Source organism: Thalassophryne amazonica, chromosome 13, assembly GCF_902500255.1.
Source record: "Thalassophryne amazonica chromosome 13, fThaAma1.1, whole genome shotgun sequence".
Classification (NCBI taxonomy): Eukaryota; Metazoa; Chordata; class Actinopteri; order Batrachoidiformes; family Batrachoididae; genus Thalassophryne; species Thalassophryne amazonica.
Genome location: NC_047115.1, coordinates 9,807,344 through 9,827,448, shown reverse-complemented (window position 1 = coordinate 9,827,448; position 20,105 = coordinate 9,807,344). Strand labels below are relative to the sequence as shown.

General features: G+C 41.0%; 1 protein-coding gene across 1 annotated transcript; it reads right to left on the bottom strand.

Moving 5' to 3' along the window:
* Positions 1-4,742: 4,742 nt before the first annotated feature.
* On the bottom strand, positions 4,743-14,539 carry LOC117523813 (pleckstrin homology domain-containing family A member 3-like). The gene is made up of 9 exons (XM_034185422.1): positions 14,275-14,539; positions 9,575-9,701; positions 9,356-9,497; positions 7,280-7,292; positions 7,062-7,174; positions 6,624-6,728; positions 6,461-6,503; positions 6,326-6,356; positions 4,743-4,863 (listed from the first exon to the last, which is right to left on the bottom strand). Exons 1-9 carry the CDS (start codon positions 14,312-14,314, stop codon positions 4,755-4,757), a joined length of 723 nt encoding a protein of 240 aa, XP_034041313.1. The 5' UTR covers positions 14,315-14,539; the 3' UTR covers positions 4,743-4,754.
* Between the last annotated feature and the right edge of the window lie 5,566 nt (positions 14,540-20,105).

The window sequence follows — 20,105 nt, the reverse complement described above, 5'->3', positions numbered from 1 at the left end:
AAGGTCTGAAAATTCACAGAGAAACTCACAGTAACGACCAGATGGACGATAGATAATAACAAATAAAACTGGTTTTTGGGACTTCCAATTTGGATGGACAAGACCTAAGAGACAAGCTTTCAAATGAATTAAAGCTCTGTCTGGGTTTTTGATTAATTAATAAGATGGAATGGAAGATTGCTGCTAATCCTCCGCCCCGGCCCGTGCTACGAGCATTCTGACAGTTACTGTGACTCGGGGAGGTTGACTCATTTAAACTAACATATTCATCCTGCTGTAACCAGGTTTCTGTTAGGCAGAATAAATCAATATGTTGATCAATTATTATATCATTTACCAACAGGGACTTAGAAGAGAGACCTAATGTTTAATAGACCACATTTAACTGTTTTAGTCTGTGGTGCAGTTGAAGGTGCTATATTATTTTTTCTTTTTGAATTTTTATGCTTAAATAGATTTTTGCTGGTTATTGGTGGTCTGGGAGCAGGCACCATCTCTACGGGGATGGGGTAATGAGGGGATGGCAGGGGGAGAGAAGCTGCAGAGAGGTGTGTAAGACTACAACTCTGCTTCCTGGTCCCAACCCTGGATAGTCACGGTTTGGAGGATTTAAGAAAATTGGCCAGATTTCTAGAAATGAGAGCTGCTCCATCCAAAGTGGGATGGATGCCGTCTCTCCTAACAAGACCAGGTTTTCCCCAGAAGCTTTGCCAATTATCTATGAAGCCCACCTCATTTTTTGGACACCACTCAGCCAGCAATTCAAGGAGAACATGCGGCTAAACATGTCACTCCCGGTCCAATTGGGGAGGGGCCCAGAGAAAACTACAGAGTCCGACATTGTTTTTGCAAAGTTACACACCGATTTAATGTTAATTTTAGTGACCTCCGATTGGCGTAACCGGGGTGTCATTACTGCCGACGTGAATTACAATCTTACCAAATTTACGCTTAGCCTTAGCCAGCAGTTTCAAATTTCCTTCAATGTCACCTGCTCTGGCCCCCCGGAAGACAATTGACTATGGTTGCTGGTGTCGCTAACTTCACATTTCTCAAAACAGAGTCGCCAATAACCAGAGTTGATCCTCGGCGGGTTGTGTCGCCGAGTGGGGAAAAAACGGTTTAGAGATGTGAACGGTGTTGGCGGTTGTACACGGGGCTTCTGTTTAGGGCTACGCTTCCTCCTCACAGTCACCCAGTCAGCCTGCTTTCCCGGCTGCTCGGGATCTGCCAGGGGGGAACTAACGGCGGCTAAGCTACCTTGGTCCGCACCGTTACAGGGGCCTGGCTAGCTGTAGAATTTTCCACGGTGCAGAGCCGAGTCTCCAATTCGCCCAGCCTGGCCTCCAAAGCTACGAATAAGCTACACTTATTACAAGTACCGTTACTGCTAAAGGAGGGGCCGAGGAATAACTAAACATTTCACACCCAGAGCAGAAAATGCGGGAGAGACAGGAGAAGCCGCCATGCTAAATCGGCTAAGAGCTAGTAGCTACAGCTAACCTAGCGGATTCCTAAAAACACGCAAAGTGAATAATGTGTAAATAATTTAGAGGTGATTCAGCAGAAGGAGTGCTTTAGTTAAGGCACGTAAAGATTACACTGGGAAACAAATCGTAATCTAGATAACTGATCAATCTAACTGCGCAGATTAAACAGCTAACAGATACAGAAAAACACCGCTGTGCTCCGGAACAGGAAGTGATACAATACCGCAGTTGAGAGCCAACCACCAGTAGAGTCTGAGAGCGAAGCGCTCTATTGGGGTGATATGGTACTTATGAGGTCCCTAAGATAAGATGGGACCTAAATTATTCAAAACCTTGTAAGAAGAAGAATTTGAAATTCTGTTCTAGAATTAACAGGAAGCCAATGAAGACGGGGCCAATGAAATGCCATTCCAGCAGGGGGCAGTAAATCATTTCTATATTAAAGTGGGGATGCATGCGTGATTTTATTTAGTAAGTTCAATGTAAGTACATAATATAATTGAAAATATGTTAAAAATACATGGATGACAAGAAAGTGAAAACATTTCCATTATGGTCCATTTAAGTGTGTCTATGATAAGAAGTACCTAAATAATTTATAAATACATTGACAGTGATTAACATTAAAAATTACATAATTACCAGTAATTAAGAGTTGAGTTCTTCTAAAAATTGTTGAGGGCTATGGTTCTAAAAACTCTGGACTCACACACCATTCCAACTCATAATTATTACCAGCCTTGAAAATGTCAGCTACCTACTTTATAAACACAACCCAACCTAGAACCCGTGGATCCCTACGGGCAACACACGAGTCCATGATTTAATACTTGGAAATGTTTACCAAATGGCACAGCTTGTTTGGAATTTAAACTTTTTTTTTAATGCCGTTACCAGTTTAGATAAACCTAAAATGATGAGATGAGCTAACATTTAATGTTATTTTGTAGCCCACGCTTGGATTTGATGGGGGGTTGGGGGTTTTCTGTTGAGGAACTTTAAAGCTGTTCAGTTTGATTCAGGTCAGGTGACTGAATAATTAATACTTCAGAACTTTTAGTGAAAAGTAGTGTGTACTCAGAGTACTGCTGCAGTTTTTAACTCTGCTGTTGAACTGCTATTTGATCAGTTTTTCCTGCCGTGGTTTTGTGTGTTCAGTTTATCTTTGTGGCGCTGCAGGACGACTTTATGACCAGGCTACTGTGCACTCGTGTGGCCGAGCTTCAGCAAGAACTGCATCAGTCACCATGAATTAAAAAAAAAAAAAACACCACAACACACGTATCACTTTTGTAACTATTAAAGTCAATGAGAGCTCTGTGTCACTTTATTTAGAGTCTGAAAACCACACATCAGTTAAGGCGTGAAGATCAGCAAGGACAAACAAAAAGAAATAAACAGATCAACAGGAATATTATTACCACAAATACTCTGGAATTAATAACAAAGAAACAAATCTGACAGCAGTAACACAAACTTACTGAAAAAAGAAAAAAAAAAGAGGCAAAAGGTTCAAAGGTTGGGAGGGTGATGGGTCTAGTGGAAAAGCGTTGGGCTTGAGACCAGAGGATCCTTGGTTTCAAATTCCAGCCTGACCAGAAAATCACCGGGTCCTTGCTCCGGTGTGAGTGGGCACCTTGTATGGCAGCAGCCTGACATCGGGGTGAATGTGAGGCATTATTGTAAAGCGCTTTGAGCGTCTGATGCAGATGGAAAAGTGCTATGTAAATACAGTCCATTTACCATTTAAATGCTTTCACTCACCTTCAACCACTTATTCCAATTAAGGGTCACAGGGGAGCACCACAGGGCGCGAGGCGGGTTCACCCTGGACAAGACGCCAGTCTGTCACAGACAAACACATTCACACCTACGGACAATTTAAAGTTTCCAGTCCACCTAACCTGCATGTCTTGGATGTGGGAGGAACCTGGAGCACCGGAGGGAACATGCAAACTCCATACAGAAAGGCCACAGGTGGGAATCGATCCCATGACCTTCTTGCTGTGATGGCAACAGTGCTAATCACTAATCATTTAAATCTGAATACTTTAAATTCACTCTGATCCATCAAAAATATCAAATACTACACAGAAACTTTGGTCAAGGAACTTATTCTTTTAAACGTCTTAAAGTGAAACGTTCCACAAAAGGCAGCTCCAAAATTAAACAACAAGTATATATTAAAGGGGAAGAAAAAGAAAGACAACTTCACTTTTCCACAGTTTTCACCTACAAAATGTTTACCAGTAAATCATTTTAAAAATCACATTCAAGGATGTTAAACTCTGTAAAGTGCAAAAACAAAAACCAATTAGAATCATCCTTAAAGAAAAGTTTTCTTTTTTTGTGGAAGAAACTGATAATTCAATGTCAGAAAACGAAATATTCTGCTTCACAAATTGGGAAATATTACTTACTGAGACCTATTACAAATGTTTCTCTTAATAATACAATTAATCTCAGATTGGTCCCTTCTGAGTCAATCATTTGCTGGAAAAAAAACAAAACTTTTTTTCTGGACTGAATCAATTATTTGATTAACTCGGGGTGGGGGGGGGGACAAAATAAATGTAGAAAAACAATGTTTTCTGAAGTTTTTATGAAAAAGTGCCTCATTTCACTGAATTCACAAGATGATAAACTCATTAATTTTGAGATGAGGCACTTTTTTCCCCTCATTACACTTCTATAAGATTAAAATCTGCAGCAATTTTCAGAATCCAGGGTTTTCTTTTAATCCTTTTTTGCTTGATACAGTATATTTTACCTCACAAACATGCCCCGCCTCCAGGAAGGTACATGTTACACGTGCGCACTTCTCATAAAATCGAAACCAGACTGTTTAATTTGGAGGTGTAACAGTTCAGTGGCTGAACTGCAGCTTGCAGACATTCGTCTCTGCAGCAACGATTCCAAAATGTTTTGAATTTGACATTGAGGTGACACATGCACACAGGCTGCACATGCACACACTTTGAACATAGGAGGTTTAATAAAACATCAGAAGCAGACATTCGACTGTGCCCACTTCTCCTTCATGAATACTTAGAATACGAGCAGCGTGTGGAGAAGACGCGGCCGTGGTGGGACGGAGAAAAACGGCTGCATCTCCTCTCTGCCGCAAAAACACTTCCAAAGTGCACGTGTTTGGTGATCGGCTGACTTCAGGGTGAAAACGCAGTGACGGTCCTCACAGGAAGTCAGCGTCTCAATGTCACTTTGACAGCGAGCCTCTCCCAATGTGGGTCGTATGGACGGACTTCAGATCGAGAGGTCGGTGTCTGTGTCAGTGGGCGTGGTCTTGGGGCTGGTACTGCCCGCCCTCTCCTCAGGAATGGTGGAGTCGCCGCCATTGAGCTCAGCAACACACCTGAAACACAATCAGCAGGCGGCTGCTGTAATAATCCAGCAACATTCAGACTGTCAAAGTGAAGACTGCCCCAAGTGGCACTCTGCGGTATATCATCCAAAACTGCAGGAACAATTACTGTTCTCAGCAACCTCTGACCTCGCACATTTACAGTCAGGCTGAAACTGAAGGATTAAACTTTGACTTCTAGTTATATTTCCCCATATTAAGAGAAAGTGAGTGAGAAGATTTAAACAAACACCAACAAAAGTGGCGAATTCTTACGTTCTGCGTCATAAACAGAGCTGTCAGAGCACGTCCTGTTCCGCCGGTAAGATGACCTCTGACCTCCACACACATATCCTTATAACTCCTGACCTGAGAAGGACAAAGGGGGTGGGGTTGAGGAAAAAGTGTAATGTGACTGTTTCTACTTGTTGAGAATTCTGGGTAATTTCAGTTAGAGATCATACTTAACCAGTTGTTCTCACTGTGTCTTGTATAACAACACTCCCTCTACCCTTGGTGACATGAGATATGGGGTCCCACAGGGGTCTGTCTTAGGCCCCCTGCTTTTCTCCCTTTATATAGCACCCCTTGGGCACATATTGCGTGTTGTAGGATTACCTTTCATTGCTATGCTGCTGATACTCAGTACATGCTGATAACTGCTAGTAATCTGATACATATAAAATCCTTAGATGATTACCTTGAGTCAGTGAAAAGCTGGATGTCCAGCAATTACTTACTTTTAAACTCAGACAAAAGAAATGATCATCATTGGCATAAGTTTGTTCAATTAACGTTTAACCTAGGCTCATGTGTCATACATCACACTGACAAAGTGAAGAACCTTGGGGTGATTTTTGACCCCACGTTGTCCTTTTACAACAGAGATATTACGAGGACTGCTTTCTTCATCTGTGAAACATAGCAAAGATTCATCCATCCCATCTATGGCTGATGCTGAGACCTTGATCCATACATATATTTCCTCTAGATTGGACTACTGCAATGCTCTATTTTCTGGTTTACCGCAGTCCAGCATTAGGGGGTCTCCAATTGGTTCAAAATGTTGCTGCCAGACTCTTGACAGGAAGTAGAAAGTTCAATCACATTACATCTTTTGGCATCTCTTCACTGGCTTCCTGTCTTTGTGAGGTTGGATTTAAGGTTCTACTAATAACATCCTTATAATGACAACGCTATGCTGGCCTGATGGCTGTGTCCCTCGCCAATCGCCATCAGCATGGACCTTGAAGGGATGCATGATTGCTGCAAATTTGATGAACCCATCTGAAATCATTGGAAACACACACACACACACACACACCACCACACACACACACAAGTTTTGGATCTGTGACCTTCAGTATTTGGTCATGGTCATCATCACCAAACCTGACCAAGACCTTCAAGGGATGCATCTCTGCTGCAAATTTGGTGAAGCTGTTCCAAATCTATGAAAAGTTATAGGACGTACAATGTTTTGGAAGGACGGACAGACAGCATTTCTATGTGGGGGGACAAAAATAGAACAGTTGAATATGTGTAATGTTGATTCTCTGTGTGTGTATGTATGTGTACACACAACAGTCTCGTGTGTGGATAAACTCACCTGTCGTAAGTGTATGTTCCAGGATGACTAATTGACCTTTCATCTGCGTGGAGGTACAAAAAAAACAGCAAAATGCCTTTTCAAAAGACTGTGTTGAAAGGTTCATCTTCAGGAAAGTTCCTTTGTGGGTTTTTTGTTTATATTTTTAACTTGCGTGACCTACCCTCTCTGGAGGTCGGAGGTCAGGGGTCAAGCTGTGGTTGGCCAGGGTCATACACTCCTCCAGAGTCCTGATGAAGGTTGCGCACGTGGCGCTGAGGAGGGAGGCCTGGAGAAAGAAGAGTTGCCATCTGTAGCTGACCGTTCCAAAAAACGTTGCCCACAAACTATAAAAAAAAAAAAAAAACCTCCAAAAATGATCTGCAACAGTAAATCTGAATTATGTTGAAAATGTTTCAGATCTGCACATTTATGACTTCTATGAATATGACATTTTTGAGTATTAACAGATGTTGTTAGTTTCTTTATGTGCTGTGTTTGTGGGTGTTGAGGGTCATAAAGTTGCCACGGTGACATGTGACATCACATTTCTGTCATCTTGTCGTAAAGTAATTAGAAAATAAAAGCAGAGACTGAAACGTGAAAACCTGAACACGAATACCTCAGAGGTGGGCGTGGTCTGTGTGTCGGTGCTGTGCTGTGATTGGATGGTCTGGACCTGCTGGGTCAGGAGGTCACAGTAGAGACGCAGTTCAGACATTTTGTTTCCAGACACTCAGGAGCTGGATGGAGACGTGAGAGTACAATTAGACACTGAAAAATACAAAATCCCACATGAGTGAATGCTGTGTTTTTACTCTGATGATTAAAGGCACAAACGGTTCAGGTAAAACTGAGGACACAGACCCAAACAGGTTGAATCTGTTACAATTTCAACATTTGAGACAAACAAGATAACCACCGGTGGTATTCATCAGTTTCAAGTCATTTCTCAAGAACAAAAAAAGTCCATTTGTAAGTAATTAGTTGTTCAGATTTGCTCTTTATCGTCACCCGCCTGTTCTTTTTTCTGGGTCACTGCATCAATATTTGACAAGTTTTACACTGGATGCAAATTCAGATGCAACTCCTGTTTCTTCTTACATGGAGAAACCTGCTCACTGCGCCTGGTCTTTCTGCAGTCCACAGAAAAAGGAAACAGGCACAAAACAAACAAAACATGTTTCTTTTATTTATCTTAAAGACTATCTGGCTGTTAAAATAGTTAGTTGTATTTTGAAAACTGAACACAATGTAAACTTCAATATTCAAACCGGGTCACAGATGAATCTCGAATTCAGCTGGATGTCAGCCGTAATGCCAGAGCTTTGGTGAATGGTGCTTCCCCTAAATCACAGTTTCTTTGACACATCTTTTGGGGAGAAAATGTAAAAAAAAATGTAGGAAATTACGACAATATTTAAAGACTTGTCTCATATTGTCTGACGTGTCGTACAACAACTCAGCATCAAAGTATTGGTGACTGTAAGACTATCCGCGCACACACGGTCACTGAAGGACCTTACTGCTACCTAGATTCTTGTTTCAGTGCATTTAAGTCTGCATTTATCAGCAGATGACGTCACTCAGAGCAAAGGCAATAACAGCACAATGGCAAATCGACAAGACTGAAACAACGTTGCAACATCAGATCATGAAACTACCGACCATCCATTCAGCTCAATCTGCTAAGCAGATGCTTGGAAAAAGTCAGTAATACAGTACTCATTTTCCAGTGCGATGGACTTTTTATCAGCTCAAAACTATGCATGTGCATTGAATGTGCTGCTTGGTTCAGAGTGCTGTGTGCAGAGAGAGAGATGACAGACACTTCACCCTCAACTCTCAATTTTTTTTTTTTTTTTAGAGTTTGTCAGATTTTGGCAGGGCTGGTTTAAAAAAATCTACTTTTTTCTATAAAGTCATGATTTTTGATTTTTTTTTTTTCAATTTAAATATACTTTTTCATTTTTATTTAGTTCACTATTCTAAATGAGACTATACAAATAATATACTTAGTTATACTCTTTAGTGACATGTTAAAACATAAAGGTGCACATAACATGTACAGTACCATTAAATAACGATTTCGTATCTTTGATGTTCTAAATAAAACAAAAAAATCATTTTGATGATTTTTTAGAGCAATTTAAATCATGATTTAAATCAACTGATTTAAAAATCATACAAGCTCTGGATTTTGGATCCAGATGTAGGCGGAGTCTGCTCTCCGTACCGGAAGATGGCGCAGTTTTAACCCGGCTGCCTGAACATGCAGCTGACTGCATTGATGACGGACACTTATGAGCGTGCACGAAACTGGCTCTAGTGCAGGTTTTTAACAGGATGCGTTCATGACTGATCAATGTGCACATGCACAACCCGTCTTCACTGTTTCACATTTACTGTACTGATGACAGACACTTCTGGATTTTATAGATGTACATTAATACAACAAAGAAAACAAATTTGGCTGTAAATGACTGAAAACTAATGGAAATAAAAGATTTTTCAGTCGAGTAAAAATTATTTAATATGATTGTGATTGCTTTGCAGAATTCAACAACTACTGACATGAATTCATGTGGGAAAATCCAACAAGGGTTTTTTTCCCCTTTTTTTGGATGTTCATATCAAATTTCAACACAGTCCTATAAAATAAATAAGTAAAATAAGACATGCACAGGCAAGGGTCACAAAAACACTGAAATTTGGTGTCAAGGGCCAAATTTCAAAGAAGAAGAAAAAGCATTTGGAACATAGATTTTGAATTGTGTATGGTTCCATGAATCCAATAGATGATTTTTCATAATCCCCCAAAGAAAGTAAACTCAGATGTGCTTAATTCTGGACTCGTTGACACAGAATAACCGGTTGCTTACTGGTAAAAGTTATTCCTTATGAACACATGAATACCTCTGGTTTGTCCAGTGTTCCAGCTTTGGACGACCCTAAAGCCACCAGCCACCGCTGTCTCTCCGCCGCGTTCACAGCCCGCACGTAAAAATGCTGCTCGCCAGGAATGATCAGCTCCAGGCGTGTCAGATCCGTGGATGGACTGAACAATCAAATGTTGACATGAGTCAGTGCACAAGTTCAGCCTGATGGCAAACACGATCAACAATGGTGTAACGCTGCAAGGAACCTTTAATGTCGCACACGGACATCTTGATGGATCCTTTGCTGCCTTTCCCAACATCGTCCTCGCTGTCGTAGTACGAGATGACGCCGTTCTCTAAGACGAACCAGCGCGGCTGCCAGCCTGAGGACACAAAACTCAAACAGCTGACACTTCCTTCCTTCAAACAGTGATGAAGTTGTACACTTTGATTTTGTGTACATTTACACATCAACACAATAATGTGTCAAAGTGCTGAACTGAGCACTGGGAGCAAATGGGTTCAGAGACTTGCTCCAACACACATCAAATCAAATCAATTTTTATTATATAGCGCCAAATCACAACAAACAGTTGCCCAAGGCGCTTTATTGTAAGGCAAGGCCATACAATAATTACGAAAAACCCCAACGGTCAAAACGACCCCCTGTGAGCAAGCACTTGGTAACAGTGGGAAGGAAAAACTCCCTTTTAACAGGAAGAAACCTCCAGCAGAACCAGGCTCAGGGAGGGGCAGTCTTCTGCTGGGACTGGTTGGAGCTGAGGGAGAGAACCAGGAAAAAGACATGCTGTGGAGGGGAGCAGAGATCAATCACTAATGATTAAATGCAGAGTGGTGCATACAGAGCAAAAAGAGAAAGAAACACTCAGTGCATCATGGGAACCCCCCAGCAGTCTAACTCTATAGCAGCATAACTAAGGGATGGTTCAGGGTCACCTGATCCAGCCCTAACTATAAGCTTTAGCAAAAAGGAAAGTTTTAAGCCTAATCTTAAAAGTGAGAGGGTGTCTGTCTCCCTGATCTGAATTGGGAGCTGGTTCCACAGGAGAGGAGCCTGAAAGCTGAAGGCTCTGCCTCCCATTCTACTCTTACAAACCCTAGGAACTAAGTAAGCCTGCAGTCTGAGAGCGAAGCGCTCTATTGGGGTGATATGGTACTATGAGGTCCTAAGATAAGATGGGACCTGATTATTCAAAACCTTATAAGTAAGAAGAAGAATTTTAAATTCTATTCTAGAATTAACAGGAAGCCAATGAAGAGAGGCCAATATGGGTGAGATATGCTCTCTCCTTCTAGTCCCTGTCAGTACTCTAGCTGCAGCATTTTGAATTAACTGAAGGCTTTTCAGGGAACTTTTAGGACAACCTGATAATAATGAATTACAATAGCCCAGCCTAGAGGAAATAAATGCATGAATTAGTTTTCAGCATCACTCTGAGACAATACCTTTCTAATTTTAGAGATATTGCGCAAATGCAAAAAAGCAGCTACATATTTGTTTAATATGCACATTGAAGGACATATCCTGATCAAAAATGACTCCAAGATTTCTCACAGTATTACTAGAGGTCAGAGTAATGCCATCCAGAGTAACATCAGCACACAGGAATGACAGGGACTGACCTTCTAACCCTCTACTAAATGAAACTGTGTCGTCAAACCCCAAATGAGAAAACTGATCCACGAACAAAACTATTAAAATGGGCCAGAATTGTGTTAGCAGTATGTCCAAATACTTTTGGACCACCTGCACTCTGAACTCATGTTTACTTTTGTGCTTTCAATTCTGTACAATCAAATAAAATAAAAGGTTGCAAATGCCCAAGTGTGCTGAATTACAGCAGATGTGGAGAACATGCAAAAAATTTAATGTGGAGTTTGCAAATTGTTAAACTTTTCTCCCGAATTCTACAACCCCAATTTCATTGAAGTTGGGACATTGTGTAAAATGTAAATAAAACAGAATACAATGGTTTGCAAATCCTCTTCAACCTATATTCAGTTGAATACACCACAAAGACAAGATATTGAATGTTCAAACTGTTAAACTTTATTGGTTTGTACAAATATTTGCTCATTTTGAAATGGATGCCTGCAACACGTTTCAAAAAGCTGGGACAGTGGGATGTTTACCACTGTGTTACATCACCTTTCCTTCTAACAACACTGTAATTGTGCTTCATTTCTTGTTGCAGAAACCCTGAAGTTTATTTTGATAAAGCAAGCACCAGGAAAAAATGCCAAGACGAACCATACAACAACAGAAAAAAATGATTTTTATGACAAATTACACAGTAAATCAGGAGAACTATCAGGAAATGATTTGGGAATTCTATTTGCCTGAGCTGTACTTGGGCCTGTAGGAGAAACAACATGATCCAGATGAGAACCCATTGGTTCCAGCAAATCCAGCTAGGGAAACAAGGCCTTCTCTGAAACAACACTTTGAAGGCTGATTCATCTCTCTTACAACGACACTGAGTGGCCACCGTATTCCCCTGACCTTACTCCTCCAGACTTCTTCTTGTAGGTGTATCTCAAGGACAGGATCTATGGAAACCCTAGACCTCAGGCTCTTGCTCAGCTGAAGGAAAACATCCACTGAGAAATTCAGAACATTCCTCAGGAAACATTTCCCAAAGTGATGGAGAACATGACAACGTGTTTGCAGGCAGTAATCGGGCAACATGGAGCCTACGTCCAACATGTCTGAAAGAAAACGACACCTAATAACAAAATGTCAATTTTGGTGGCAATTTTGACATTAGTACAACAAACTCCAACCTTTCAGCTTTCCATCCAGACATATATCTAAAAAAAATACATGTTATGACCATCTTCTTTGCAGATGAAAAGTTGTGTGTGGTGTATATATATAATAGCCTGTATTTACATTCTCTCTCTCTCACACCCACAGGCACATGAGCATAATCCATGCAAATATAGTCATGAAAGCCAAATGTCACAATCAAGTCTGTAAGTACATTTACTTGAGTACTGTACTTAAATACAAACCTGAGTTACTTTATATTCAAAATTACTTCCATATTTATCAACTGCAATATTAAAACCACCAAATCATTAATGTCTCATATCAAATAATTCAATATTCCAAAATGAGCCAGACTGTATAATGAACATTTTACAGTTTGGCACTAAAAGCATAATTTGATGTTGATACTTTTCATGTACTTCTCTACTTTCAGAGCATATCAGGAGTAACTGGTGTCGCAGAACAAAGGGTCCACCCCTAAAAAATTGGTCCGCCCTGCCTCCACTGCGCATGTGTCATATCAGAGCTCAGCCACTCATCTATGACGAGGTCTCTTCACCCAAAGCGATCAAATGGATTAATGGGATTATTAACCATCAGATGACAAGTTAAAACCTCTTAAATCATTTTCAAGTCAGTTTTAAGCGAGGCAATACTCCGTGACACTTTGAAATGACCTACACACAGTGAACGCATCCTCTACTGATCACCACTGCTCAGGCAGTGGTCTCTCTCAGCTGAGCCGAACCACTATTAAGATTTTAATATTCTGTGCACATCCATGCTCTGGCCTCATCACCAAGAGGCAATCACTTCACTTAAAGTAGTCCCACAGAAATGAATACCTGCACTGCAAAACAACACATGATTTGCTGATGTATTAATTTGACAATGTTTGAAGGCACACGAATGGCAAAAATGTAAATTAAATCATGATTACTTACTCTTCATTGATGCATGCGTGTGGCTTTGTGCCATGTTGGATGTCTTCTTGTTTACATCCGGGAAACCTTGAAAGTAGTCCCACAAGCCCATATTACAGCAGTGACTTGGCACAGTCAGAAGCTGCGGACAGTGTGACCCCTCGCTCACACTGCCTCCGGTGTTACTGTTGCGGGGTACAGATGCAGGACCCGCAGAGACTCCAAGTCATTAAAAAGATACAAAACTATCTCAGTGGCCATGGAGCTCTGCGGCTGCGGTTACCGAGACCCTGCAGCGCTGCAGATTTTCCCGTAAGACGTCTACCCTTGCGGGCTGCCGGAGCGCTCTGCATCAAAACAGCGACCATAGTCCCTGGGCCTGTTGCCAAAGTTGGCCGCAACTCCATACAGCAGACAGGGAGGCGGTGCCAGAGTTGGCCGCAGCTCCGCACAGCAGACTTGGGGCTGTGAGAGTGGCCCGCTGCAGCGTTTACTGAGCCCGCAGACTCGGTAAGCACATCGGAGGCAGTGAGAGCAAGGCCTGATCGTGTAGCTGCGGTACTCTGATTGCTTCCTCGTCTTTTATTATGAAATAATGCTGAATTTATTTGGAAAAGACTGTTGTATAAAAGCTTCAGATATCTGTTGCTGAGATAGATAATGACTCGAGTGCAGTTTGAAGCAGAAACGAGGTGATAATCTGTGAACCGCGGCTGATGACGCATGCGCAGTGAAGGCAGGATGGACCAATTTTTAGGGGGGACCGTTTGGTCGGTGACACTGGACCCACTCCTGGAAGTCACATAACCTGCATGTTTTCTATGTGTACCTACTGCAGCCAGCTGATTTCCTCGCTGTTGATTGGCTGAGCACACCTGACTTAATTAGTGGGCGGACCAGACATTTGGGTAAACATGCAGAGCAGGTGACTCCTGTTCTGCATAAATAAACAGTATTAAAATATTCTGAGTAATTTGCTCTTAATGGACAAATCATTTACTTGGTTTTTGGTGGGCTGTTCGGTCAAAACATCTACAGATTTAGATCACAGTTATCGGCACTGTGCCTAATGCTTTTATTTGTTTATTGACATGAATTTACCGAGTCTGAATCAAAATGTCACCAAGTCACAGCTGTACTGAACTGTGGTGCTAAAAGCTAACCTACCTGAAAGCCATCAAACCAAACAAAAAAGTCTGCAACAGCCAGCAGACTGCCCAGAAAAGAAAAAACACTTACCCGTCATATAATTTGTCCATTTGTAGAGAATTCCCTCCATCACTTCAAGTTAGCGTGCTAATACAGCGGCTAACTTAGCCAGCAGGCTAGTTAGCGTTAGCTGCAGCTTGAACGTTCAGCGAACAGCGGATTAGAAATCAGATCCTCAGCATAATGGAAGTGTTCCTCGTTAGAGTCAAGTGTCTGAAACCTGCCGGTCAGCAGCAGGATGGCGACATGATGGTTTGTTTCAGCAGCAATGCTGAAAAATTAATGACGTCATCACAGCAGCAGCGCGACTTTAAGTACGGAAACCTGCTGCAGCCAAAAAAATGCAAAAATAACAGTTGTAAATATTGTCCACCTGTGGGAAAAACTACTTAAACTGTCAACTTAGTTTGAAGTGAAGCTCGATATTATTTCACCTTCACATTCCTGCAGGACCTTTTCTCCACTGTACCATTTAATCAAGTTATGTAATTAAAATAATTTTCTAATATGCTCAACCAGCAATAAAATTTTTAAAATAATTTTTCCAGCCTGAAATTCCATTTTCAGCCCAAGTTTAATTTTCAAATTTAAGTAAATGGTAATGCAGGCACTAATGGTAGGTTGGTTAAGTATGACATCAGTTAGGATGTGATGACTGCGTTGATAGAATTTCCCAGCCCAATGGAAAACTGACCTTTGATCCCAGTTGCACGAATTTCATCCAAGTGATTGACAGCAGGCTGAATTCAGAATTCAGTCACACCTGTGTGCACACATTTAGTCCAAACCAGGTTGAATTTTTTCCCCTCCATTTTATTTGCTGAAATGAACCATTTTAAGGGCACTTCCTGGTTTGACCTTCACCAAATTGACCAAATTTGGCCTCACTTGCGCAAGTCAGGAACTCTCACACCTGTGCACCAAGTTGACTGGACAATTCAGGAACCCATCAACATCAATACCAAGTTTGGTACAAATTTGAGCAGAGGGTGATGAAATGTTTGACCTGTGACCCCAATGACCTGACCTCTGCCATGGTTAATTCAGACTTGACCTGCAGCAACAAATCTGTGGAAACTGACTAAACAGAGGCCGGGTCATAAAAACACAAACAAATGACGTGTGTTTTGTTGTAAATCGGCTTCTTGTTTGGGATTAATACTTTTCCAGCCATCCTGTACAGAATTCCACACACACACGTTCATGTTTTCTTAATTCTCTTTATTGCATTAGAACATACATTTCTCATATATCTATATATATATATACACATTATTTTTTTATAAATGTGAATTTGTACACTACAATCTTTTATTGTAACATGTAAGAAAATACTTGAAACGCTCCAAAAACATAGCACTAAAAACAGTTACCAAACAATGATCAGTACATTTCCTAGTTTCATGGTTTATTTTGGCCACCGAGAACAAAGGAACTACAACCCCTGGCAAAAATTATGGAATCACCAGCCTCGGAGGATGTTCATTCAGTTGTTTAATTTTGTAGAAAAAAAGCAGATCACAGACATGACACAAAACTAAAGTCATTTCAAATGGCAACTTTCTGGCTTTAAGAAACACTATAAGAAATCAGGAAAAAAATTGTGGCAGTCAGTAACGGTTACTTTTTTAGACCAAGCAGAGGGAAAAAAATATGGACTCACTCAATTCTGAGGAAAAAATTATGGAATCATGAAAAACAAAAGAACGCTCCAACACATCACTAGTATTTTGTTGCACCACCTCTGGCTTTTATAACAGCTTGCAGTCTCTGAGGCATGGACTTAATGAGTGACAAACAGTACTTCATCAATCTGGCTCCAACTTTCTCTGATTGCTGTTGCCAGATCAGCTTTGCAGGTTGGAGCCTTGTCATGGACCATTTTCTTCAACTTCCACCAAACATTTTCAATTGGATTAAGATCCGGACTATTTGCAGGCCATGACATTGACCCTATGTGTCTTTTTGCAAGGAATGTTTTCACAGTTTTTGCTCTATGGCAAGATGCATTATCATCTTGAAAAATGATATCATCCCCAAACATCCTTTCAATTGATGGGATAAGAAAAGTGTCCAAAATATCAACGTAAACTTGTGCATTTATTGATGATGTAATGACAGCCATCTCCCCAGTGCCTTTACCTGACATGCAGCCCCATATCATCAATGACTGTGGAAATTTACATGTTCTCTTCAGGCAGTCATCTTTATAAATCTCATTGGAACAGCACCAAACAAAAGTTCCAGCATCATCACCTTGCCCAATGCAGAATCGAGATTCATCACTGAATATGACTTTCATCCAGTCATCCACAGTCCACGATTGCTTTCCTTAGCCCACTGTAACCTTGTTTTTTCTGTTTAGGTGTTAATGATGGCTTTCGTTTAGCTTTTCTGTATGTAAATCCCATTTCCTTTAGGCGGTTTCTTACAGGTCGGTCACAGACATTGACTCCAGTTTCCTCCCATTCGTTCCTCATTTGTTTTGTTGTGCATTTTCGATTTTTGAGACATATTGCTTTAAGTTTTCTGTCTTGATGCTTTGATGTCTTCCTTGGTCTACCAGTATGTTTGCCTTTAACAACCTTCCCATGTTATTTGTATTTGGTCCAGAGTTTAGACACAGCTGACTGTGAACAACCAACATCTTTTACGATATTGCGTGATGATTTACCCTCTTTTAAGAGTTTGATAATCCTCTCCTTTGTTTCAATTGACATCTCTCGTGTTGGAGCCATGATTCATGTCAGTCCACTTGGTGCAACAGCTCTGCAAGGTGTGATCACTCCTTTTTAGATGCAGACTAATGAGCAGATCTGATTTGATGCAGGTGTTAGTTTTGGGGATGAAAATTTACAGGGTGATTCCATAATTTATTCCTCAGAATTGAGTGAGTCCATATTTTTCCCTCTGCTTGGTCTAAAAAAGTAACCATTACTGACTGCCACAATTATTTTTCCTGATTTCTTATAGTGTTTCTTAAAGCCAGAAAGTTGCCATTTGAAATGACTTTAGTTTTGGTCACGTCTGTGATCTGTTTTTTTTCTACAAAATTAAACAACTGAATGAACATCCTCCGAGGCCGGTGATTCCATAATTTTTGCCAGGGGTTGTAGATGGCGAGTGTGAACGCGCCGACCAGGCAGAGAGGAAAACGGCTGTGATAGTCAGAGTGGGAGTAAAGGGCACACAGGACTGTGGTAAGCTGGGATCTATGACGACAAGGAGGGGGAGGGGGTGAGTTATCACCTGACACAGAAACATGGAAACAGGTGATGGGGAAACCGGGGTACAGTATAACAGTCTGACGTACAAAGACACAGCGAGGCTAACGGCACGCTTTAAAAACTAGGTTACAGACAACAGGCACTGACCGGGGGGGGTAGCGATGAGCAGGTGGAGGGGGAGTTGAGGATAAATCCAAGGAAGAGACACGAGGCAGAGAGGAAGTTATTCCTGCTCATACGTGAGCAGTTTAAAACGCCGCTGTTACTCTCAAAACTAAGATGATCTTTAAAAAAAAATTTTTTTAATTCAGCGGCACTGCCCGACAGCGTCTACTCATTGGAACATTTTCTGTCCCGTCTCTTTAATAGTTTCAAGGAATTTGTCCTTTGTACCGACTTTGTAACTTTTGTAGCTTTTGAAAATAAGAAGTTTTAATCCAGTAAAATTCTTGTGTGTATTTTAACTTCAAACCTCAACACATTTATCCACCAAATCGTTTTAGCGGGATGTGAAATGCCGGTGCATTTTTTTTGTTGTTTTGTAAAAGCACCAAATTTTACACAAACACTGTTTGATATACAATAACAAAAAATGATATGCTGAGGACTTTTTTTTTTATATCACTGCAATTGTAATCACAATTACACTGATTAATTTTTTGTAATGAGCTTAGTGCATACATACACAATAAAAATGTATTTAATCTAATTATAAATAATTTAATAAACAAAATATAATTTAAAAATAAGTAACTTGGTGCAAAATTTGGTACTTTTACCTTAAATCAAATTGACATTTTACATGCAACTGTCCTGCTATTTCTTACAGGCTGCTCACATCATTTTCATAAATATCATTTTCAAATAATTTCAGTGTGATTTGCCATCACTGGCTCCACGCCAATTTCCTCAAACAAGCAAATCATTCACTCAAGTTTGTGTCAGTACACTTTGAGATGTGACCAAATGGAGGCGGAGCTTTTAAAAAGCTCTCTCCCCCAGAATACAAACTTCCCAAAAATCAAGACTTTTTAGCACAAATTCATTGCATTCAAGTAACTTTGTCTGGTTTAGTTAGCAGATGTCATCAGTTATCATGATGATTAGCGACAAAGTGGTCATACCTTTATGCTTTAAGCTGACCCTTGAGAGGGTCAGCTTAACCCTCTCAAGGGTTAATTAACCATACAGATTCTTTGTGTGAGGCTGCACGAACCTCGTTAGCTTTCCAGGGATTTTATCCTCTATTCCACATGCACACAAAACCCTGTGACCAAAAAACATTTGTTTACACACACACACACTGAACACACCAGAACTGCTCATCTGCAGGCACGTTTTGGGTGTCTTCAAGTTAATTATAGCAGAACTAAAACCCAAATGCACACACCGTCTGTCACTGGAACCACAATCACTGTTTCACACCTCAATCATAAAAATAATTAAATACTAATGTTTGCTTCACGTCGCACATCCCGCGGGACGTACGGCGTGAAGCAAACATTAGTATTTAATGATTTCTTTTTTTGGGGGGGGGGGTTTCAAATTAATTTCAGTGTCAGTGAAAATCTAACTGCAGAAAAGCAAGTACAGAAAAAAAATTTCAGTGCAAAAATAGAAACGTTTACATTTAAGACAACTCTCCTCGCTCTCCCTCCCATCAGCATTGCGTTTTTTTTTGGGGGGGGGGGGGTTTCTAAGGCAGTATCACAGCGCAGTCCACAAAGAATCCCGCTGGGCGGCCCAGAACCTTACACCCGCCTCACACGGGCGTCCTGTCCTCTAAAGAAGAAACCACCAGGAGAATTCTAAAAAAAAAAAAAAAAAAAAAATTAAAGTTTAAAATCTCATTCATGTCTAATTCTTGCCGTGTGTTGTAGCTCAGCGGGCTAAGGCACGTACTGAGTTTTTGCAACATCAGTGGTCTGAATCCGGCTGACGTTGACCTACGACACTTCGCTGTGCTTATGTTTTGAAAATCGGTATCGTGCCATCGGTGTTACAGTAAGCTTTCTTGATATACGGATGCACATTCCTGAAACATCCAGCAGGTGGCACACCACTCAAGGTTTTTCCTTTTCATGTGGACTCTGGAAGGTGTACCAGCTTTTGAAATGGTGCTGAGCAGTATTTCAAGTTTTCCTTCAGTAATTTGCAGAGAAGTATGTCCTGGTATCATCCACCATTAAACATTCTGCCCATCATTTAATTCCAGTTTATTTTCCCGTTCTATTGAAAATTTCATCTCATATTTGACGATATAGCGGGCAGTGTATTTCTCCCTGTAGGTGCTAGCTTAATTTGTTAGGTGGTGTGAGTCCGCTACTCCAGCCGGTGGCAGACACGTCTACGGGTTATTATGTGACAGATTTATTGATTGGCGAGGGCACAGCGGAGTGTCAGTGTCATCAACAGTGGTTACTGGACATGGGAGGAATCTCCTCTATAGTTTACGGTTCACAAAGTGTTACCTGCACGCTGACTGCTTCTTGAGATACCCAATAACATGCCGATGTAGGACTCTGGGCAGGATCTGGCAGGAAAATCCGCCTGGAATTTGAAAAGCAGAATTCTGACTGCAAATAAGAATTGAAATAAGGGGGAACGCTCGGACAGCTGATGCCTTTTTCCCCA

Excerpts from the sequence above, each read along its gene's own strand:
- LOC117523813 (XM_034185422.1), bottom strand. The coding sequence starts at position 14,314 with ATGGAGGGAATTCTCTACAAATGGACAAATTATATGACGG. Across the intron at positions 6,729-7,061 it reads AGACCACGCCCACCTCTGAG|GCCTCCCTCCTCAGCGCCAC; the intron begins GTATTCGTGTTC and ends TTCTTTCTCCAG. Across the intron at positions 4,864-6,325 it reads GTCCGTCCTTCCAAAACATT|GTGTGTTGCTGAGCTCAATG; the intron begins GTACGTCCTATA and ends ATTGTGTTTCAG.